At 40.0% G+C, this 24,914-nt stretch overlaps 1 protein-coding gene across 2 annotated transcripts in view; it reads left to right on the plus strand.

Annotated features, from left to right (window-relative positions):
* acot7 (acyl-CoA thioesterase 7) overlaps positions 1-24,914 on the plus strand; it is a 54,131-nt gene that overhangs the window by 25,332 nt on the left and 3,885 nt on the right. For both annotated transcript variants that reach the window (XM_070910108.1, XM_070910107.1), the window contains exons 7-8: positions 8,900-9,016; positions 16,653-16,837. In XM_070910108.1, the coding sequence (XP_070766209.1) occupies positions 8,900-9,016; positions 16,653-16,837 (302 nt within the window). The remainder of the gene's footprint in view (positions 1-8,899; positions 9,017-16,652; positions 16,838-24,914) is intronic.

A 24,914-nucleotide genomic window follows, 5' to 3' on the forward strand; every position in this document is an offset into this window, starting at 1 on the left:
ATGTCTGAGCCCAAGGAGCTTTAATGACCCCGAACCAAAAAACACAGCACAGCAGCCTCACCACGGTCAAACCAGTCATTAACTGAACGGAGAGTTTGTTTACTTGTGCTAAACGCTGACATGGAATCAATACAAGAGAGAAAAGGCATCTAACTTTAACGACCTGCACCAAATTGATTCAACACAACAGCCCAAAGAATAGTGGAACAAGGTCTGTGTGTGTGTGTGTGTGTGTGTGTGTGTGTGTGTGTGTGTAGTATTTAACCCAGATGGAAGGAAATACACCCATAAGTTGAATGATACCAACAAGTCAGTTGCCTATCAATGTGAGGCATACTGTAAAAAACTTTCCCCCTACATGTTTTAAACCCCCCCCAATAATTTTACTTTCTAGCAAGTTCTAGCATTTCTTCTGTTGTTTGTAAAAGGGAAACCAGTCTGTTAAATGGCACAAATAGTTTGTTTCGGGTTTGTCTGCAAAGTAACTGCTCTTCATGTAATGATGCAGGGGTTTGGCTGGAGGCGGTGGACACTCAATGATCAAGGGTTCACAGAGCTGCACAAAGTTCCTGGAACATATTTGTATAAGACTTTTATTCTATGATCTGTGATCAGTGGGCCTGCTATTCTCGGCATGCTTTCCATTACAATGGTAGTTACAATTTCTGGAAATTTGAAAATTACTGTGTTGTTAAAATCACATTTAGTCGATCCCCAGTACCTTGCCTGGTGCCAGTATTACCAAACTAACAAGCTGATATTGTCCAAACACAAAAAAATGGAGCAGATGTTTCAGTGGTGAAATTAACATTACCCAGTTAAAAAACAGAACAGAAATTTACCATGTTCATTACTGTTACAAAGGCCAAGTTCTACATCTAGCAAAGTAATCTGCTGGAGCCGATGACCTTTACCATCACAGCCAGAGGTGCATTTTATCTGAAAGCCCTTTATCTGACAGAATTTCCATTACAGGAATCGTATCTCAGTGATTTTCCCAGGCATGTGGTGTGCGTGGAGCTTACAGTTTAACAGTAACCATGACAGCGCTCACTTGCAATTTGCAGAACTTAAAGCCACACACATAATTTGTTATGGTGTTTTGTAAAACTCACCACAGCTGGAATGGTAAAATATACACAAAAAAATATGCAGCTTATGGGACTTTCTGAGAGGATGTGGGTGGGTTGCTGCGTGGCAGTAGTGTTAACAGGAGCTGTTTCTATAGTAACAGCTCATTAGGAGGCAGTTTGAGCCGTTTGATACTGTCCATGATTAAAGCACTTGTTGGGGAGGGGATGAGAGGGACAGAAAGAGATGGGGAATTGTCAGTGGTGGATAAAGGTAGGCAGAGGGCAAGAACAGGAAAGAGAGGGATGAAAGAAAGATACAAAGATGGAAGGAGTACGTTTAGGAAGCAATGAGAGAATATGTGAGAGAGGCAGAGGTCACGCACGCTTTGCTGTCGATATCTATTGGTCTTTCTCCTCCTTGCATCAGTGGGTGCCTTGCTTAGTGTCCTGTGTCTGAGCTGGTTGTAATTAAAAGGGCTTGAAGTTAGTAGACACCGTTGATGGGCGACAAGAGCCACCCGGAAGACTCCCTTCATTGTTCTCATGCTGTTTGCCGATGGACGGCATTGTGCGAGAAGATTTTGGGGAATCGTCAGAAGGAATCTAATCACAGAGGTATTCTGCCCTGTGGCCAACTGGGCTGCACTAGGGACTTGGTTACTAATTGCCCTTTTTCCCCCATTTGGAGTGAGCTGTCTTTCCTCTTCATACACACCAACTCCACCTCCCCCTCCCCCCCCACCCCCCCTACTCTGCGTTCGAGTTCCCACCCTACGGCAAAGGGAGAGTCATAGTGTGCCATGTCACCCTGTGAATGTGTAACGCCAGGCCCAGGGCTGTCTTGGCCTCGCTTGTCCTCATTTGCAGTCTCACATTGAGCCTCACTTCAACCTTTTACATCGACTGTACAAGGAGAGTTTTTTTTTGCAGGAGTTGCATTAACAGTTCCACTGATGGTAGTGATTAATAAAGACAAGCATCTCTGATACTCAAGGACAGTGCAGTCTTCCACTTGATTTGGCTCGACATTTTAGTCACAGATTTCTAGTGCACTGGATAAATTGAATATCCAGCACAATCTCATAATTCTTTTGTTAGATGAACATGAACCAACGCTTCCTTTGGAGCTTTGGTAGAAAGAAATGCCTTATGTCTGCAAGATGCAATAAAGCACATGAGACATGGAGGCAGTATATGAGGATGTAAGGCAAGGTCAGCAGCAGACAGTGATCAAATGACTACAACAACAATGGCAGGACGTTTTGAAAAGAAACTAATAGAGCTTGTTCGCAATTACCTGTATTTATGTGATATCTCCTGCTGCTGCAGCTTTGTCTGTGACAATATTGTAGCCTCCTAGAGTTTCATCATGTTTAGTTTTAGTTACGTTGTGCAAAATCGGAAGTTGTCAAGACAGATGTTCCCGTGTTGGCCATGAATGATTTGAATGATTTGTCTCTGATTTGCCTCCTTGTGGATATACTTAATAATCCAGGTACAAACAAAGTATGTAGGCAAGTGTGGGACCAGTGCTGCTTGCCTGGCAGCGTCTTGTCTACATGAATGTGTTGTTGAAAAGAAAGTATATAAGAGCTCTTAAACAGGTACCTAAAAGATTAGACAATTAAAAGGTTATTTGGAATTTAAAGGGTTATGTGTTAGTAGATGTCTTGTGTGTGCAATATGTTTACATTACATCTTGCATTATGTTTAGAGGTAACAAGATAAAGCTTAGAATGAGGCTGTTTTGTCTTCTGATTAGAATTAACATTTTAAAGCTGTATTAATCCATTTTTGGCCACTTGGGGGCAGAAGAACTCACTAAGCCACAGCCTGACACATATAATTGCCTTATAAAGTTGTTATGGCCTATGTTAGCAAATAGTTACTGATTTACACATCCAGGAGGTCCAACATTAGGATTTGTTTAGAGTTTCTGTCCATCTGACGGAAATGGCTGAAATTAGGGGAACATTGAGACTGAACCACACAGTGATATGTGCAAAATAAAAACATTGAGCTAAGAGAGGTTAAAAAGCTCATAGAAATGCAGAGATGGGGGATCGTTCATGGTGGGCTTGGACTGTAAGTGACTCGATTCATCGTTAGTCTAGAAAATATTGATTGGTGGAGTTTTTAGTTAACGCAATAAAAAGTAAGGGTCAATTAGAAAAAGTGAACTTTCCACTTTCCACTCTTGCCATGATTTGGTACTTTACCCAAGGTTTGTAGGAGGATCTGTACACTAATCTAAAATTCAGATCACAAAGCACTACATCCACATTTGTCCTCCATTTTCCCTCAACAGCTTGATGAAATGTTAATATTCCTCTCTGAAATGAGTAGACATCTGCATTTACATTGACAGTTGCTGTGCTGCTGACGATGAGGAATGCTAATGACCTATTTTGGGCAATTGCTGAAGCTTTTTCCCACAATGTGAAAAAAATAAGCAACTAAAATTCCGACAATTTAGATAATGAAGACCTTTATCAGTCATAATTGCCTCCCAGCTCTGCCATCAGAACTAACTCTAGCTAAACAACAGTATTTTCAACACCCAACGACCCAAACTTGCAGCCCCTTACTGCTTATAGCTACTCTTAGGCCGTGGGAAGTCTCTAAGGGAGTGTGGTAAAGTGAAGAACAAGAGCAAACTGGGGTAATTATCCCCCCACACCCACCAGCCTCGTTTTCCCAAGGCATCTGGAGAGCTGCAAACACTGGGGAGATGGGGAACAAGACCACGGGAGCCCACTCTCACTGCTCCACTCAGTCTCAAAAATCTCTCAGAAATTCACAATCCAAACCACAAATAACCAAGTGCTCAGCACATTCCTATTTATTCTTGTCTTACAAAGTTACAAAGTTCATGCCATGTCATAAAAGGATATTCTTGACTTTTCTAGTCTAGCCTTTTAACACATTAGCATTCACTTCATACCATAGCATGCTGAGCAGGGCTTTCTCTCCATCCCTTATGGTTCCTTTATTTACCCCAAATGACCTCCCAAAGATCATTTCATCCTGATAAGAGCCCTCATGCCATTACAGAGAAACAGAATAAAAATGTAATCTGATTCTCACCATGTAATATTCGCAAATGGAGGCTCAAATTAGATGAAATCTCAAAAATGCAGGGTCACTTTGTTATTAGGATTAATATCATCAGAGTTTATCAGCTGATGCATGACTGCTGCTACCAGAGCTGCTATTTTGTGGCACTGCTATGAGACGAACATGACAAAAGACAATGATGTTTTTGTAGAAAAGGCGATATATTGTTTTTTGGCAGCTTATCTGGCTCAGTGAGATCATCTTATTGAATGCTACTTTTATTATTTAATTAGACTATGCTGTTATGGATCTAATAGGAACAGTAATACAATTGATTATTATTACAGATTACTGATATTACTGAAATGAAATGCGTTTAATGCCTAAAATATTGCCCCTCAGATGCCGCTGAAACAGAGCCTGGTGTGTCAGTGGTTATCAATTAATGTCACATTATGCACTAAGAGGCTCAGAATGTAGCATTCATTAACTAAAACTTACCTTTTTTTTCTAAAAATGCTAAATGATAATATGCGTATTGCAGGCAAACCTTTGCTTAAGGGAAAGAGACATTGGTGACGTGGTATAATGTTCGTTGGCTCCTGGTTGGGCAGTTTCCCACAGTTTTAGGCAGAAGAAACTTACAAGGCTGGGACAGCTTCCAGAGTTCAGGGGAGGTACTGGACCATGTTAGAAGGAGACGGTGCAGTAGTAATAGGGAACCAGGCTTTATTATCATGGGGTGCAAGACCATCCAGCAGTAAGTGGGAATTCATGCCTCAGTCGACACTTTTGGAGTTAATTAAAGAAATGGATAACGTATAACACTACAACATATGAATGTAAGTGTGTAAGTATTCTAGACTACAGTAGATTAATGGTCTAAACCTACAATTTGTTTTTTTACATATTTTGACACACTTTTTAAGTTGACATTGAGAACTTGTTAGCAAACAGCTGCCTATTAACACATCCAACAGATACAGAACACCATTAGCATTAATTTGGAGTCGTGTGTCTGTCCACCAGGCAAATGAAAGTCCAATATTCACTCTCTTTTGTTCTCTACCAACTCCTGAGAGCAATATCTGTCTCTTTAGCTGTTAAAAGCTACACAATGTTCAGCAGCTAGTTGCTAACTTTACCTGTCTGTTGTTTGGTGCTGAGCGGGTAGTGGCTTATTAAAAAATAGCTGCCTGCTGCGGCTGAATAAACAATGGTGATGATAGTGAGGGTGAACCAGAAGTAAAATTTTGGGCTCAAAAACCAAAACAATTAGCTAAAAGTTGCTATAAAGTTCCGTAGAGTTGAGGGAAACTGCAGAATTGGTTGATAATTCTCTGTGCGTTCATCCCTATGAGCGACAGGTAGTCATGTGACCCTTTGTTAACATAAAAATACTGATTATAGCAGTATACAATAGTAGTATACAAGCTGTCTTTGTTATAGCACCCATTAGCTCCCATCCCACATTTTATAAGCTCGACATTTCCTCTCCGCTCACTGTCAACGTCCTTAAAGTCAACGTACTTCATAGATGAGTTTCAGGTAGGGTGTCTTTGAATTTAATTAAAATGTTTAGGATCGTTTTAGCATCATGCAACGTTTACGTTTAGTTTCATCATCCTGTCAGATCATGATCCATCTCCATTAAGTGTTACATGCCCAGACATGACCACTCCAGGCTTTGAATAGCAGCAGCCTGCTGCGACTTGTACCCAGGGGAAATTTTCAATCTTAGGTGAGATCCCATCAATTTTCACAACATAGCGGAGATGGGGGGTGGGGGTGGCAGGATGGGCTTTGGAAAATACCTCGCAACAGGCTTAAGGGAAGGAGGGATGTATTTCCATGAGCACACACACTTTAAGCCTGACATGCTGTTGTTACCTTTTTGAACTGTGGCCACATCATCGGCCTTTCCCAATCAACAGGGTTTTGGTTCGAGTTAAAAATGATGGAGCCTTTCATGTGATGGAGCAAAAGATCCATCGCTCTCACACTGCCTGGCCTGAGTTTAACCACATAATCACACATCAAAGTCAGAGCTAGCTGAAATATCCTGTTGGAAATGTAAGTGCATTTTTCTTTTAGGTTTAGCTTGGACAGAAAAATAAGTTTACTTTCCAAACTAAACCTTAGTACATATCAGTATTATCAGCATAATAAGATGGAAGTGATGTTCTGGCCATTTGGGATAAGAGAATGTCAAATTAATGGCATGTGTAATTCTTAATCAACTCAGCGGGACCACTTTTACAGTGAATACTGCATTTGGGAGCAAGCAGCACATTCTGTTTGTACTCCCACACATTTGGCTGTCATAAATAGAGCCACACAGTGCAGATGGTAGGAGCCTTTGGGAGCCAAACCAGCCATCAGCAAGCAGACTTATTGATTTTCTGTAGCATGAGAGATACAAAAAGCAGCTCAGAGGGAGCGATTGGGGGCAACTGGAGTGTCTAGTAAAGGGTCTGAATATCTTTAAATGAGCATACGCTCACAAACACACGCACATTACACATGCACGCACGCACTCAGAAACAGATGCCACCCTCTTCCTTGCTCCTCTCATCTCCAACCCACCCACTCCATACAAGATGTCCCACTTTCTGTGAGAAACCCACAAACTACTGTTTCCCTCACACACGACATGTAGATTTGTGAATTCCTCCGTGTCCACTTTGTGAGCTCTGCTCCGTCAGGGACATAACGGGTTTCGAGCCTTACTGTAATCTGTAACTTTGATTTCCGGCCCAAAGTGTTTCCTCGCTCTTCAAATCATTTGCAAGCTTTTAGTGCCGGAATTGGCAAAGTGCTCTGTAAACGTTTTGATGATGGATTATTTGATGCGTTCTCACTTCTTAAAAGTAATACTTCACCCGAAAATGTATTTTCTTTTAGTATCAAATACTCGCCTCCTGTGGGTTTGAAGGGTGGCTGTTAGGTGTTTGTAGTTTAATCTGTCGCACAGAACAGCCTGGATTCATTTCACTCACAATGGATTCAAAAGTTTTCATGGCAGGGTATCAATTATCAAACAACCGTGATATCTAGAGCACACGGTCATAAATAAAACGTGTCATTACAGGCAGCAAGTATAATCAGCATGTCTTCTTCAGATGAGGGCCATGTGCTCCAGATCCCATCTCATTTTTGTGCCTGTTGAGGCACTGGTTCAGTATTTGGTTCATGTATTTGTCAATATTGCGCTAAACATATTGGTCACACACAGCAAACACAAACAGCTAACTCTGTGAGCTCAGTAACTAAGTGTTTCGAGCATACAGACCAAGAAGTCCTCATACTTAAACGACAAAATGATTGATTTATCAGTGTTCTCCAAAATGGAATCACATGGGTGATTGTTCCAAAAGCATTTCATATTTATATAGTTTGATCTTCCACCGGTTGAGTTTAGATAGAACTAAAACCATGTGATTAAGGTCAGGGAAGATCGTCTTCATGGTTAAAGGAATAGTTAGACATTTTGGGAAATAAGCTTATTTGCTTTTTTTGTGAGAGTTTGATGAGAACATTTTTATTTTCTTCTTTTTAGATTTATACCTCTCTCATATGCTGGACCATTTCTTGGCCAGGAGCAGTAACTTCCTGGACTCTCTGCTGGTTGCCTGGCAACGTCATGTTCATCTGTCAGGAAGTTACTGTGCCCGGCCAAGAGATAGTACAGCACATAACCCCATGTAAAACCACAATGTGTTGTTTTTACCCTTTGTTTTTTGTACGGAGAATGTTATAAATCTTCCCATTTAATTCTTGTCAAGGAATCAAATAAGCATATTTCCCAAAATGTTGAACTATTCCTTTAAAAGAAACCAGTGTTTTGTCACAGACGCACAGCACAGCAACCCCCTCCTTAGACCTTTTGCGCAGTTATAGCATTGCATGCTACTTCAGTTTTTGCTATAGAGGACAGTCATTATTTGCACGAGGTGAACTCAAATTATTGACATTAACATGAATGTAACATAGATTGTGGACATTTTATTGAATATTCACAGTCACAACACACTATGTGATGAGGTTTTTGTTTTGTGTGAGCTCACCAAACTGAATTCCTTCTTGTTGGCAGTCAGCTGATACACTATCAACAGTGGACTAATGAGTCTGAACGAGAAGCTAATGTTGAGGAAATGGCAATGAGACTCATTCATAATTTAGCTTCAGGTGGATAGTTTTCTAATTGCATCAGGAAACCCATTAGCTTTTACTTCAAACAAGCTCATCTCAGTGAAATAGTGTCTCAAACACGACAGAGAATCTCTCCAACTTAATGATGACAGGAGTGCAGAATTTCACAAGTTGCTGTTTGATTATGAGAATTTGTATAAAGGTACTTCCTTATTTTATTTTATTGTTTATTTAAAGGGGCAGATAGATATAGTTAAAATCTAATTTTCATCTGTATTCCCTGGGTTGAGGTCATCACCAGATTGTGTCTGCTCAGTTGTCGTGGACCTGTACTGTATGTTCAAACTTTTCAATAAGAATTTGACAGCTGATAACATAATGGTGCATTATTAATAAGGACAGAGAAAATTATATCAGTTGAGAAATTACATGGAAACTTTTGCTCTGGTTGAGTCAGCTCTGCTCGTCTCCTGTGTCCGGGCTACTTGCAGTTATCAGACAAACAAATCAATCGAAAATTCAGAACAAGTCAAAAGTATCTATTAATTGTCCGGTATGGATCCTCTGTATATCTTACAAAGTCACACTGTGTGTATGTGTGTGTGTGTCTGGAACAGGTGTGACCATGAAGCTGATGGATGAGGTGGCCGGCATTGTGGCAGCTCGGCACTGCAACACCAACATTGTCACCGCCTCTGTGGATGCCATCAACTTCCATCGCAAGATCAAGAAAGGTGAGGATGAAGTAGGATACACTTTTATACGCTTTAAGTCGCTGATATATAAGAATGTCCAGAGGGTAAAGGATATGTGCCTCTCCAAAACACATGCTGCAGTGTTGCTAATAGGCTGCAGGAAGCTGTGTCTCCACCTTTCACAATGCAGCTTTTTTTATTACTTTTGCCTCTTGCCCATTAATGAACTGCACTCTCTAAAAACCCAATTACATGATAATGTGGAAAAACTCAGCATTCTATAAATTCAGCCTCAGACAGTGCTGTTTTAAATTGGGCTAGCAAACATTAACAGTTGTCACCCTGTTGCTAATCAAAACCGGTTGTGTTTTGCCACTACATCTGGAAAAACACATCATTGTTATGATTTAACTATTTTCCATTACAAGACTTTGTCTCTGAGATGCTTCCTTGAGAAGTCGTTTACACTGCGTTCCCCACGACGCTTCTCAGACTGTGAGGTCGAGGTTTCCGCATGGACAAGTTCTAAACCTCTTATTTTAAAGTTCATTCAACGATTTTGACAACACCATTATCCACTTAGCCTTTGACATCATAATGGGGGAAAAAGTGTCCACTCACAATGTTGATACCATTTAAACTGATTTTCCATTCTGAAAGTTCAGCGCTGGGTTAAAGGTTTTACTGGCAGCACAGTTTGGACAACACAGTTAATCCAAAGTGCTCGAGTGTCAGAATGATTAGGAGCAAAGATAAAGTACATAAATCCAAGAAGGAACAAACATACTCTGTCAGATACACACCCACAGACAAACTGGATCAAAACAAGACCTGTATGTTGTATTTCATACTCTGTATCCTCTAGGGCTGCTTGTTTATGAGAAAACTCATAATCACGATATCAGAGATATTGAGTTCCCGATTATTGACTTTGGAAACATCATGCATTTATTGAACTTTAAAAAGTGTTTTTAACCGTGGATTTCCTTGAACTTTAAATGTTGCGGTGGAAGAAGTCTAGCCTGGCTGAGAGTGAGATTGGGCTTTTAGGGAGGGGAAGGCGCATCGCTGTGAGGGAAAAGGGTGCGCTGGATTTATAACACAAAACAAAACGAGAGCATCATTGCAAAACGGAATGCGGCACAATAATAATTTTATCTTGATTATCTTGTTTTCATTATCATTGGAAGCCAAAATAAGATTAAATGAATTGCCCAGCTCTATTATCTTCACTGTAAACTGTCCAATAAAGGTGAGACTTAGCATCACAACGTCTTATACCTGAGAGAAACAACTTTTACTCCACATGAATATGACTTGAGTAGTCAGGTTGAAATGCTTTTGAAATTAAATAATATTACTGAGAGAAAATTTCAAAGGACAAACAGCACTATTATAGTAAGGAAACTTGTGGTTAATGAATAATGAAAATATTGATACCACAGTTTGGTCATTTGTCTTGTTCGTTAGTCTTTTTCTGGAATCTAAATATGTGAGTGATAAGTGAGTGAAAGCAGTCTCTTCAAAGTGGCATAGAACAGTGTAGCAGTTTTTCTCGGCTCAGTGTCTGTGTTATATGTTCATGTGCTGGAGATGATGTGATCCAGACGTCCAGTGCTAACATTCAGATGTTATGATTATCTCAGGATATGATGTAAACAATGGACCAGCTACATCTCTCCCCACTGTTGAATTATGAAGCAGTAAGAAAATATTTATACTTCACAGCTCAGCACGACTGTGACGGGTCAGCTGTACGTCTACGCCATTCACAGCACATTTATTTTCAAATACAGGTGACTTTATTCTGAGACTGTGGCTGAGAAGGATGTGAAGGAGGGGACGTCTAAAACATTTAAAACACACCTCTCTGGGAGTTTCAGCACCAGAAAACTGAACAGTACAGATTGGTTGAGATCCATGTCCACATCTTTCAGCTGCTTCTAGTCGCTCCACTTACTGCCTCTCTGAGTTTAGGTGGTGGTGACATGATTTTCCCTGGCTTCCACGGTGACTTAGGTGTTATGTCACCAGTAGATTTCCCATTTTGCTTAAGGTGGTCAGACAAAAAACTCAAGAGGTATGCTTAGGAAAATAATGGTCAAGGATCAAAACAAAAAGCTACACAGAAACAGCCACTGGCATTGTAGGCTGCACCTCTGGATCTATTTCTTTTTTAGGGCGTGTTTTTTTCTTTTCACTGTTTGCTACAACCAACTAAAGGTAGATAACAGAACATTTTCACCACAGCTACAGTAGAGGTTGAAGTCAAACATTTTAAAGGATCCAAGCTATCAGTGGTTAACATCAGCCTTTGTTGTGCTTTAGTCCATCACAATTAATAAAGAGCACAAAGACCAATTTCTAAATTCATCATTTTGCACCAATGTTTAAAGGCAGAACGAGTAGGATTTTCCTAAAAAAAACATGTAAAGACAAAAATAATCTGTTGCTGCAGAGACCATGCCCTCTGTCTGTATTTTCTTATTTTGCTGTGTTTGGAACGTTTCTGAGCTCTATAAAAGACATAGCGACCAGGTGCCAGATGCCTTTAACAATCACACATGGAGAAATCAATCGAAGAATTAAAAAAGTAACAAAATAGTCCACTAACAGCAGCAGTCTTAATGTTATCATTATTCTATTAGAAGATTAATGATTGTGTCCTGAACTGAGCCTTTTAGGTGGAATTTCCTCACAGGAAGGGTACTACCACCATAACTTCTACCATTTAGATATTTTAGACTATAAATTAGTCATCTCACATTAGAAGGCAGCAGAGAATAACAGGATTTTAAGCCAGCTCTTACAGGCAGTTAGAGTTGGGGCACACCTTAGATCCTCTGGTGATTTGTTGTCCACAGTAACTAAATGAAGCCTCACCGAACTTTGCTCTCATTCTTGGAACAGCAAGCAAGTTAGTTTCAGAGAATCTCAGAGGTCTGGCAGTCTCATCTTGTACGAACAGGTCGGAAGTATATTTTGGTAGTGATTTATACAAATTTATCTAAAATTTGAAATGGGTTCTCTTTCTAGGTGAAAGAACAGTAGACGTGGTAACTTTTATTGTTCATGATAAGATAATTCCTGGAAAGGGTTAAGGTGTTGATACCTGTTGATGCCTGACAGAGGAAAAACATCAGAAGGTGGCCATTGATACTTTTCCATAAACAGTGAAGCGTATGAGAATGTTTAACTAAGCCATATGCCATGCAAACCTATGGGAAGCTCGAGGACCACACGCCAGTAGACACACAGACATAATGAACATTATAGCCAGTGAGATGGGAAATGAAGACCCAGGACATTAAACAGACCAAGGTCTGCCCCCCCCCGTGCATGTGTGCATGTGGAGGATGTTCAGATGATATGTTTATGGAGGTTTTGGAGGTCCAGCAGTGTCTAGCCTGAACAGTCCACTTAACTAATGGCACAGATGTTGTGCCACGTGGGGTTCAGCAGCAGGAAAATCACTGTTAATTAATCGTCGAATTAATACACATTTAAGAACTATTCAGAAAGTGATTGTATTTGCAATTAATGTATGCAATTAAAATACTATTAAAAATAATATGATTTGCATTAAATGAAGCAATTATGATTTAATTAATGTGTTGTAATTTCACTTTTTGGTATTCCATTTACTAATGTGTCTTCCTATCATATTCCACCTCACACCTAATTTGTCACCTGATTTACTGTTTATAGTTTCTGTTTCATCAACGCAAATTTTGGGAGAGGTCCAATATGCAATATGCAAGATTGTTTTGAGATGAAATGCAGGCTCGTGCATTGTATAGATTTTCTATAATACCTTAAAAACTGTTGTATTAATGTCTACAACAATGCTTGATGTAAAACGTGACCATACATAGCCAAAAGATCCCTGGCTGTGTGAGAGCTAAAGCATCATTATAATTTTGTCATCATTTGCAAAGAAGCATGAATAGTCAACCTTAGTGTCAAACTCCAGTCTGAGTGGAGCTGAGACACGACGTTGAGTCTTTTAAACATTAGAAAATGGCTGCACTCATGTTACAGCTTGTGAGTCACTTGTTTATTAGTGTCTTTTCTTGTTCTTCGCCTACACAGTGAAGCGTCCCCCCTTCCCAACCACAGAGAAAAGTAAAGGACTGCGATGTCATACTGAACAATAATGTGTATTATTATTATTTGGCAGTGAGAATATAAGGCAGTGAAGTGCTGGCCATCAATGTACCACAGGAGTGTTCAGTCGCTACTCTTCTCCATTATCCATTACAGCAAAATGCCCAGAGGTACAAATAATGAGAAGAAAGGCGTAAAACTTCAAAAGGTGAATGTTGGATGAAAGGAGATTTCAGGGAGAGAGAAGGGGACGCTAAAGGTGAAAAAGAAAGTGTGAGATAAACGAACAGTGTTGCATAATGAATACTCACAATGATGTTCTTCTTCATTTTAAAATTGAATTTCATTGATCCAGCATGATTTGTACAAACCTGACATTTCTCTGTATTGTTTGCTCAAATAAGTGGTCAATTTTATTTATATAGCCCAATGTCACGAGTCCCAAATTTGCCTCAAGGGTCTTCCCAATCTGTGCTCTGTGTACATAATAGTCCAACACAGTATGGACAATCTGGATGACAAAATTATAGCTTGTAAACATATATGAAGAATATGAATCCAGGAGGACGTTGAGCAACTTGAGCTGTTCAGTGACATGTGAATGGGAGGACTTCTGGTATCATTGTAGCCTGGGATTTGAGGAACTCCAATCTAAAAGCAAAGGCTTTTGCGTGTTATATGTGACTGTTTATATGGGAAAGAAATACCTTTCAAATGTACTAATGCTGTTTCTTGCTCAGACCCTTAGATTGCAACCAGTGAAGAGCGCCCATTGATCAAACAAACAGGATTTGAGGTTTTGAGCTATGTGAATGATTTAAAACAAGTACATTTATGGTAACTATGCTAACTAAAGTGGCTAAAACAGCAAATGTGTGGCTCAAAGGTTGTCCCAGTTTAGTACACACAACATGGAGCCCGGGCACGGACTCTCCTTGCTGCAGATTAGCTGTATCAAGCAGCTCCTAAGAGATGGGACCCTGCCAACTTTTCACAGTAGCTGACATTCAGCGCTGCACAAGCCCAAGATCTACTTTCTGTATAAATCAATTATTAATCATGAAGGTCTTTAAAAAATCACCAGCTCTCATCAAGGCTTATTTTTTGTGTAATGTCATCGAGCAGAGCACACTTCACTGAGCCTAAAACATCTGTGCCAGTCTGAATGAGACTGGACTTCATGGTAACATGTAAAAACACCCAAATGGGCCAACAACAAGGGAGAGAATAAATACTTTCAGTGTAAATGGTTGGTTCCTTTGCCATACCTCATCCTGATTACCTACACAATCATTGCACTGCAGTTTTTCACTCAGTGGGGTTTTCATTATCACCTTGATAAGATCCCAAGTTTGTTGGATCTTGGTAAGATCTCTGATGCTGGTGATAGATATCTAATTGAGGGGTGAGAATAAGGTCAGTAATCAGTATTTCACTTACCAAAAAAAAATCTAATGGAGAGTCATATTTTCCCCAGTGCAAAGAAAACTGCCTGAACCTGCTTATTGCTCAAAAAATAGAGTACATACAGTTGTCATTGTTGAAGGTGGCGAAAACAATTTTTGGCAGAGCAAAGGATGTACTATAACAATTGGACTCCAAGATGGCACCTGTTTATTCCAGTCAGAGCTGGTCGCTCAGTGCAGTACGCCCCCATTTATTTATCTTTTCCTTGTTTGCGTCTGTGTTGTGCAGCCGACTGCATGTGTGCATATGTATCTCGATCTCTGGCCCCGCCGGCCCGACCCGTAGACTTTACAGTGAGATGACGTCACACACACATAAAAATAGCTTTTCTAGCCTCTGGGAAAGTTTTACAAATATTAAACCTTCATACAGTAATTGACCTTGCTGGAAGATTCCAGCCAACAGTTTTACAGACATTTCTTTTATAATGGAAGTCAATAGGGAAAATGAGAGCCGGAAAAGGTGCCAAAGGAAGTCTGATGAAGCTAAGTTATTACAACAAACATATGAAGTAACCGTTAGTGATTACCACCTCACACTTCATTAAAGTATGTGTTAATGTTATTAAATTGATTTTCAGTAATTATTGAGATGCTGTTTGGACTATTTATTTCTTTTCATTTACTCACAACATTTTGCAAAAATTATCTTACAAATGCAGTTGCATAAATTAGAGAAAATAAAGAAAAAGAGGGAAGGAAGAAACAAATATTTACAAGAAACTAAGAACAAATAAAAGGTTGAGTATATGACCAGCAGGAGAATAACAGTCACACACTTTGTACTTCTGCCTTGTTACTGTGAGAGTGCAACCATTATTTGCATGACCGCAAGGGGTCTCTTTTCAGGAAACATAGGTCGTTGTAATCATTTGAACAAAGGATCAACGTTGTTTTTTAAGATGAGGAAAGTCTTCAAACTCAAAGTGTGTTTTTAAGAGTTGCCTGCACAAGTACACTGAACAAACACTCAGCTGAAATTTCAAGTCTAATTCTCGAAGAAATTGTTTGCAGTGCGTACTTTGATAAAAGCCTTTTTTTTTCATTTTCCATGTACATCTTTTATTATTCATGACTTTGACTGTTTTATAAGATCTCAGTCACACACTGGAGATCTGCCTCAGACTGCAGGGATAACACCTTCTCTCCTCGTTTCTATGGCAACTGCAGTAATAATACAGTACAGGCACATCAAAGAGAATAAAGGAACACATCAGCAATGCCCACTACCATTAGTTGACTGTTCCCCCCCCCCACACCTCCCTGCAGTGACAAAAGGAGAAGAGCACAAATTTTTGATGAGTCAAACGCATTAGATGGATTAGATGGGGCTCAGGTTGAAATCAAAAGCAAGGGTTGCAAACACTGTGCAGCAGAGCACATGATGCGTCCTCTTAATATGTGGTTATAAACAAGGTTTTAACTGAAATGCAACTTTATCTTTACATGTTTACTTTAAGAAGAAAAGAAAAGCTTTATTTTAACCCTAACCCTTTATTTTTGAACATCCTTCCTTTTTATTAAATCTGAAAAGAGAGATTGATTGGCTGCAGCTCTTAAATTCTTCCAGCCAGAGATCATCGGCCTGTCTCACTCTCCTGCTGTCTCTCTCGGGGGAGCAGACTTCAAGAGGTTCGTGATGCAACAATGTGAAGTAGATTGCAAGAGCAGATCCTAAATGTTCCTCGGCAGGATGTATCAATATACTAGCTTATGTTCACTTCGTGTTCAGTGTATCAACGCATGAAAGTCCTCAGTTTGATTTCTACTTAACATTATCTAAAGTGACTATCATTGTGTTCAATCAAAGTATTGAAGTGATTCAAAATTTAGATAGTTGCAATGCAATATGTAAAACTTCGTTTTTTTTTACCCTTGTAAAATAACAAAATACATTTTCTATGGGTGGCTGAAGGACAGAGTAGCTTGAGTCAAACATAAAGATTATTTGAAACGCTCTTGGGAAATGGTATTAAATCAAGATGAAAGATGTTTGAGACCTTCTTGTATTACGTGTATTTGAAACCACCGAAAACCAGCATACTGCGTGAACGTCCAACATATTTTTCTCATCCCCCCCCCCCCCCCATTTCTCCCCCAAGGCTGTGTGGTGACGGTGACGGGGCGGCTCACATTCGTCAGTAACAAGTCTATGGAAATCGAAGTGCTGGTAGATGCATCCTCGCTGGTGGAGGCGGCGAAAGGCAAATATCGCGCCGTCTCGGCCTTCTTCACCTTCATCTCCCTGGACAAGGACAACAAGCCTCTGCCTGTCCCTCCTCTTAAGGTTGGTACCATCCAGTCTCCTAAAGTCTTCTAAAGTCATTCAGTTCATTAAAACTAAAATTAATTTAATCCTATACATCATTTTATATCCACAAAGGGCTAAATTTACACCCTTACTGAATAAAAAAACTTTTTAGACCTGTGACTTTTGGAAAGAACACAGCTTGAGAAGACATTGCCCCTTATTTGGCAGTGCATTAAAATATTTGCCATGTCTGCACATTATCCTTAAGCACTGAGGGCTGAATGCTAATATCTCTTCAACATCCCTGGACATCAGCGTCTGGCTGACTCAGCACTTACTGTCAGGATGTAAACTGTGCGTGTTTACCTGCAGACTGGAGAGAGAGACGCCTGCTGTTTGTTGGTGGCTTCGGCAACACTCGAGGACCCAAAACCCTGTTTATATGCAAACACTGTACGTAAGGGCCATCTGTTTAGCTCGGCACATTTAAATTATTTCCTGGCACCGTTCGCACACCCCGATTGTCTCTGTGATGGTCGCTTCAAAACACGTCCAACGTTTGTGTGAGATGAAGTCAGCTTGACAATAGAGGAGCCATTAAAAACACATTCAAAGCACTAAGTAAAGGGTGTAATGAATTGCAATTATTTTTAACATTAACATTTATTTAATTTAAATTATAAAGATTATCGCTCCATATTTTGTGGCTCAACAAATCATGTTCTGTTTGATGTCTCTGGACATTTCTTGTTGCCTTGCACAACATGGAATTAACCAGTTTTATTGATACATTTGGAAATCATAGCATTGACTTTGCTTTTTGGTCATAACAATGGCAAGGGCTGAGTGGGCAGCTTCAGTGAAGTTTGACGGACCAACAGCAGGTCATTATTCTCTGAAGTGCACACTTGTACAAAATTCAGAGAGTTTGCACCTGAACCAATCATTAAACTTTAAATGTGTGCAGAGTACTGAGTAAGCCAGGAAAATGCATTAAAAGTGAACACCAAGCAGCAACAGTTTAATTAACACAAGTCAAAGCTGTTTTCTGGGTTAACCTGCATCTATCCTCTTACCTTAACCAAAATAATGAACTCCAGCATGTAGAATACTGATATAGTACGTATACTACAAATTGCCGTCTGATATACATAAGATATCAAGAGAAAAGTGGTACATAACGCCATGTAGCGTGTCATATGACATTTACTGGAAGAAAGCCAAGCTTGGCAGTGTGGATGAGAGTGAAGCGTGGAATAGGGTTGTTATAGGTGTGTTGTCATGCCGCCAAGTGCTGCAGTGACCCCTCTCACTATGAACATTCACACACACACTTAAAGGTGCAGCATCAGCCTTTGACACCATGACACGTCTATTTGAAAACAGACATCTCTGCCTCTGCGCCTGCCAGACGGAAGTGTGCGTCGAAGGTGCGTCTCCGCCGGTCGGCCTTTTCAAAAGCGCCTGTCAGTCTCCCAATTTCCATTTCACAAAACCCTGCGTTTGGGTCCGCCCATTGTCTGCCTTCCCTCCGTGCATTCATTACCTGGTTTTCCATCTCGGACAAGCTGCTCGTGGCTTTTGTTTTAATAGCAGGGAATTGCAGCGATGATTAGAGTCATTGTAATTTCCCCGTTCACCTCAATTTTATGAAAAGGAGGCTATAAAAAAAAATCTCCTGGTAATTTTAATAATTCATCCTCCACACTATAAATGGAAATCTAAATGGAGCCTGGGCTGCCAGGGCTCTGATGTAGCATGTCAGATAAACAAGGGCAGGAATAGAGACATTTGTGTGTGTGTTAAGAGAAAAAATGATGGCCAGAGATACAATGAAGAACTTTCTGTGCTTGTGTGTAAATGAAAGACAAATGAAGCTCTAATGCGTGTGCAGGTTTGTGTGTGTGAGAGAGTGGGCTTTGCGTGTGGATGTGCATGTGCTTGAACAGATCACTGAGCACAAATGCATGTGTTTATTTATATGGCTCAATCAAGGCTATTTCTGGCTTTATAACTATTTACTGAGGGCTTAACTGCAGGATGAGATTGACCCCAAACGAAGAGGGTGCCCATCCGAACTCTATCGACGGCGGTAAAACCTATTCATAGATGTCAGTCCCTTTGTGTATAAAAGAGAAGCGTCACATACAGGAAATAAGATTTAACACGTCAATCCAATTAACACTTGAATTTCCCCTAACAGTGATGATGGGACTGTGAGGGATGGAAATGCAACGATGACATTAATTAGCCTAGTAAGCCAGATAATAGAGAGTTGAACAAAGCGCGACAAACATTTGGCCTCATGTCCTTCCACTTTAATTTTACCTGGGGACACTGCCACCATTTATTATTGTAAATAGACCTATCAAATTGCATTTATACATTTGCTTGTTGCGATAACAGATTTATTTTTCTTACAAATCGGACAAGTTGAAAAGACACTTAAAAAAACCCTAAATGAATTGCAATTGGTTGTAGGCCAGGTTGAGTGACCAATACACTAAAGCAAAGCTGAAATTTTCTGAGTAAACCGTGTGAGGATAATCAGTTCTGTTGTTTTGCTTCTGTTTAAGTACAACAAATGCCGTTCTTTACTCTTTCTGTGGCAACAAAGTTCCCCCAAAGATCCTCCTCCAGAGAACAAAAGACTTTCCTCCTCCGTGTTAACATGACAAGATGGCTGCTTACACAAAATGTGTCTCACGTCGAGATTAATTTACAAGCTTGTCTGGCTTGTAAAGATGGAAATGAAGGCTTTAAGTAGAATTCTTTACCTGTCAAACAGCCATTTATTTTCAAGGGAATGCACCAACTTTTTTGTTACATGTGTATCTGTAATGTGTCTGTATATTCAAGACAGAGTGGTATCAATATACATATATATATATATATATATTATATATATTGTGCTTTCGATGCTTAATTTTTTAAACCTTCTCTTGTCTTTTTGCCGAGAGTTAGATGAGAAGATTGATGCCACTCTGGTGTCTGTACACTGAATAAGAAGCTACAGCCAGCAGCTGGTTAAGTTAGCTTGCCACATAGACTGGAAACAGGGGGTTTTAAAGAAGGTTATGTGCCTGACTATTTCAAGACTCCAGGAAGTTATTGCATCTGGCCAAGAAATAGTAGGGATTAAACGTGTTGACTTAGCTTTAGAGATGCTGGTAGTCGGCTTTTGTTATCTTTGGACAGAGCCAGCCTAGCTGTTTCCAGTCCTTTTGCTAAGCTAAGCTAACCACGGCTGCTGGCTGTAGCTCCATATTTACTGCACAGACATGAGAGTGGTATCAATCTTCTCATCTAACTCTTGAGAAGATATTTGAATAAGCATATACCCTAACCCTCACACGATGCCAACCTTTTCCTTTAAAGATCATACTAAGTTATCTATGATTTTCTAAATAAATAAATCTTCCTTCATGCACTCAACTTCCTTACCCCAAATATCACATCCTTCTCCCTCATATCATTTTCATCTGGTTGTACTGAAAATCTTCATGTCTTAATATAAAACAAACAAACCTCTGTTTCTACTATTTGTTCCAGGTGTTTATTCTTTGTCTGGGTATTATTCTAGCAAGGGTTTTCTACATGTACCCCAGTGCACTGTGACATTGAAACACTCATCACCTGTAGTGTTGAAAATCACATAAATGAACTCTATTTAAGACTCTTTGGAGAACAGGATCTGCTACTGTAAATGGTTGAAATGTATTTCAGTGACACCTAACTCCACTCCTTCAGGTGCCTCTACCAAAGCTCCCTTGTTCACCAACTTCATGGCTCATTTGTGTAAAGCTCATGTGAACCAAACAGCTAAAACGAGAGCTGAAACCTTGAAAGGATTAAGTGATGTGTTGTGGATACAAATTATGTGGCGATTACGTCCCTCCTCTGCTTTGTTTCTCTGGTCATGTGTTCTCCACAAAAGCCTTTCAATCACTCACATAATGTTTCACACGCAAGGCACATATTTGCACTGTAAGACGTTGATCTCATTTTAAAAAATATTTCAGGCTGAGTCTCCTCCTCCTCTTCTTTAAAGTATTTATATGGTCACTGAATATCTTTCCCTCACTGGATCCTGTTCAATTTAAACATAAGGACACCCCCTTGTTAAACCTTCTGTAATGAAATTTTCATGACATTGTGGCAAATTTTGCTCCAGTTGTGTTCTATAAATAGCCGATTGAAATGACAGCTTCCGCTATTTTTGACTGCAGGTGCCCCCCCCCCCCATTCTCTCATCCTCGTTTTCTCTTGAGTGAGCCCGCTGCCTTTACTATTTTTAGATTCTCTTGTTTTAGCTCAGCAGGGGGTTAGGGACTGTGTGTATGTGGGGGTTGTGGATGGGCTGCCACTAACATTAGCACAGTGTGGGTAATGCTGAAGTGGGGAAAGAGGACAGCATGAGCACAAGGGAGGGTATCGGGGGGTGGGGGGGCTCGCCTCTCTGCAACACTACCCTTGAAAAGTACTGAAATAATATATGTGCACACTGGGCCCGCGTAGACATAATCGAAAATGCCTTTGACCAGGGTATGTCTTTGTTGTATTTCTGATGATTTTAATGGGGTAGCAGTTGCCTGATGGTTAAAAAAAACAAAAAACTGGCTTGTTACCAAAAGGTCAGCTCTTTGCGTCCTTAGCCAGTGGCCAGTGCATACTGAATACCAGCTGGTGGTGGACGGATGTGGTTGTACTGTGGTGACACTGGGCAGAGCCTGGGTGTGGAAGTATGAATGAAAAGGTGGTTGTTTCTCAAAACCAAAGTGAATTCATTTCTGGTGAACATACAGTCGGTTTGATTTTTGTTACATCTTGTTTTCTCTTTATTCGTCTTCTTGTTCATTGTTTTATCACATCCTGCCTTCTTCTATTCCATCTCTTCCTTCATCTCATAGTCCTCCTGTCTCTATTCATCTTTCCAACCCCCCTCACTTTCTATCCCACCCTTTTTACCTTCTTTTCTTCATATCTCCCTCCTTCCTTCTCCTCCATCTCCCTCCCTCCCTTTCTCCTCGCTGGCAGAGACCCAGCTGGCCTCCCTTGACATGAAAACAAGCCCAGTTGTCATGGCAACCTCCTGTAGTCCACATGAAGTGATGCACATTTATTTTTAGATGCCTCCCATTCAAGACAATCATCAACGGGTTAACGGGTACACTCGTGCCAGAGTTGCAGATATTTCTGACTCTGTGGTGATCCGAGGCATGACACCGAGAACATACCGACGTTTGCTCTCATTGCGCCTCAGTCCATGATTCTGCAAAGGATATTTAATTATGAATATTAGGAGTCTTTCATTATACCGTATTCATAAATATGCATAGAAGCCTATAATGTTCTATATTCAGAGCCAAAACTAAATTACAGCCAGTTCTCAGTCCGTTTTGTCAAGAAACACAACATGGCATAATCAATAATTCATATTCATTGAACAAACACTGTACATTTCACCCATAGACTGGGTGTTGTAAATCACATTTTTGGTGTATTCAATTTCAATGCCAGTTCTAGGTCTGTTATTAATTTCCTACAGATCCTATAATGACCGTCAGCAGTGCCAGAGAATAAGCAGGAAAGTGCTACTTTTACTTCATTAAAGGTGGGCTCATTTGTAACACAAAGTTCAATACAAGTATGAGTACTTCTGAAGTTCTTCAGTGTTATTTGTAATTGGAAGCCTTTAAGCAAAACACAGCTGTGGCTCACTGAAAATCACTTCTGTCTTGTTTTTTCTTAGAAGTTGTGTTTTAGCCCTGCAAATGATTCAGTTTTTGAATTACTGCCAAACATTTCCCAAAGTATACAAAAGCAATGTGTACATTGTTGAATGAGTTTCTCCAGGTTATGACCGGGGTACACTCATTTCGGACCTCGGACTTGAAACTTGCTTGAGCAAGGCGACTTAATTCAGTGAGTGTCTTGTTATATTCGTTGTCTGGTATTGCAGCTGAAAGCCTTGTTTGAAAAATCCAACGCTTATTGTGCTTTCATTCACTGCTCTCACGAGACACAATATGATGTCAGAAAAAAAACACAAACCCACAATACACCAGTACACAAATGACGATGAAATGATAATTACCTACTGTAACTGAATACATCATGTTGTCACTTCACACACTGCTGTTGCTGAAACTGTGATGAAGCCTGGCTTATTGAAGAATTTGGGATGATTGCTTAACAGGCTGAACCACAGACAGAAAAAAAACGACAGCATAAAATATTAATCATGACTGAACAGACGGATCCATGGACAGAGGTCCGTTAAGTATTCAGGAAAAGCCAGCGTATTTGAAAGGATTCATCTACAAATGAAACACCTTTCAGCTTTGTCTAAAATGTCATCCTTTGTGTACGAGTGTATCTCTCTCTCTCTCTCTCTGTCTCTGTCACACACAAACATATAGGTTAGTATTCAGACTCATGCCAGTCCAGATGGCTATTATTTTTCTTCAGCCAGTTGCTCGCAGCTTAGTGCTACGTTTGAGACACTGGCATTTGGCGGTGCCACTGATGCCCCTTGCCGACTCTAATAACAGCTTGTGCCAACACAAAGGAGCCCCTCTGGCATTTTTCTGGCTTTGTCCGAGGAGTCCCTTCTACGAGTCTTGTCCCTTTTCCAAGTTTACACCATTTGGTTTGTCTCCCTCCATTCAACTGTCCACCTAATGGACGACCAGCATGCCAGGTGAAACAGCTGTTTTTCTTGGCCGTTTTACCTGATCAGCCAAGGCTCTGAGGTCTGACTTTGTCCTGTGGATGACATTAAAATTCATGATTTAATGTGTTCCAGTGCAATCTCTCGCAGACGTCCATTTTTACATTTTTTTTTGTATTGAAACAAATGTGTTTTTTATTTGCCACGCTCGTAGCATGAGCTACATCTAGGGATGGAAACGTCTGGTTATCTTTGGACCAGATGAAAATATATCAGCAACTATTGAATAGATTGACAAGAAAGTTTGTACAGACATTCATATATAATGTATCCTAATTACTTCGATGATCCTAACTTTTCACATTTTTAGTTTTGAGTGAAATGTCTCAACAACTATTGGATGGATTGACATGGAATTTGCTACAGGCATTTATAACTTTGGTGATCCCTTAGCTTTTCAACGAGTGCCATCATCCGTTTAAAATTTTGATTTGACCAACTGTACTGTATGCATATAGGTTTATGACTTAACACGAACTAATGATAATCCCATTCGCCACAGCTGTACTTTGTGTTTAGTGCTGATTAGCAAATGCTGATGTTAGCATTTGGTTCAAAGCATCATTGCACCTACGTACAGTCTCACAGAGCCGCTAACATGGCTAGACACTCTTGCCTTGTTCAAAGAGGAGCCATTGTTTTACGCAACGTGTATGAACTGTTACAGATACAGTCACTTTGATTGCAAAAAAATATTGCACATGCACAATGTTCTGTTTATCAATTATATAATGGTAATATAAAGATGAACATGCACTGTAAAACACAAACTCCTCTGCTTGTGTCATTATCATACGATAACTGCATCTTGCAATGTAATTCATTATCTACTACTACATCCCATGCTTGGATTAACTGATTGTAAATTACTACAATACAAAATACTGTAAAAACATTTATGCAATAATCTATGCCATATGGGTTTTAAGTTTAACTTCAAGAGGACTAATGAAGGACTAATGAAACCAGTCTTTACAAATCAAGTCCTCTAAACTGCCCTCATGGTGCAGTATGCCTCAGGTAACAGATTTATGAACCAAAACATTGTATCTGTTGTCTTGAGATAATGGGATTTTTACAAGTTAAGGCAGAGTGCAGGATTTTCTTGTTGCCCGAAATGTAAAAAGCGATGGGACAGGGGACATTCAAGTTGAAGACACTATAAAAACAGTTGGTGAGGTTGATAGGTTCTGCTTCAGAGAGTCACCAGTAGTAGTTGATGATCCTGAATAATCATAGTTATTAGACTGGAGCCACTGTGGGAATACCAATTACATGGGGACACCAAAAGGACATTTTGAGCCGAGCATTGAATTGTCTCATTGAGTTATGCAAATGTGATCCGCATGAGCATAAACGTATGCATGCACACGTGCAGCC

Source organism: Enoplosus armatus, chromosome 8 (genome assembly GCF_043641665.1).
Source record: "Enoplosus armatus isolate fEnoArm2 chromosome 8, fEnoArm2.hap1, whole genome shotgun sequence".
In the NCBI taxonomy this organism is placed as follows: domain Eukaryota; kingdom Metazoa; phylum Chordata; class Actinopteri; order Centrarchiformes; family Enoplosidae; genus Enoplosus; species Enoplosus armatus.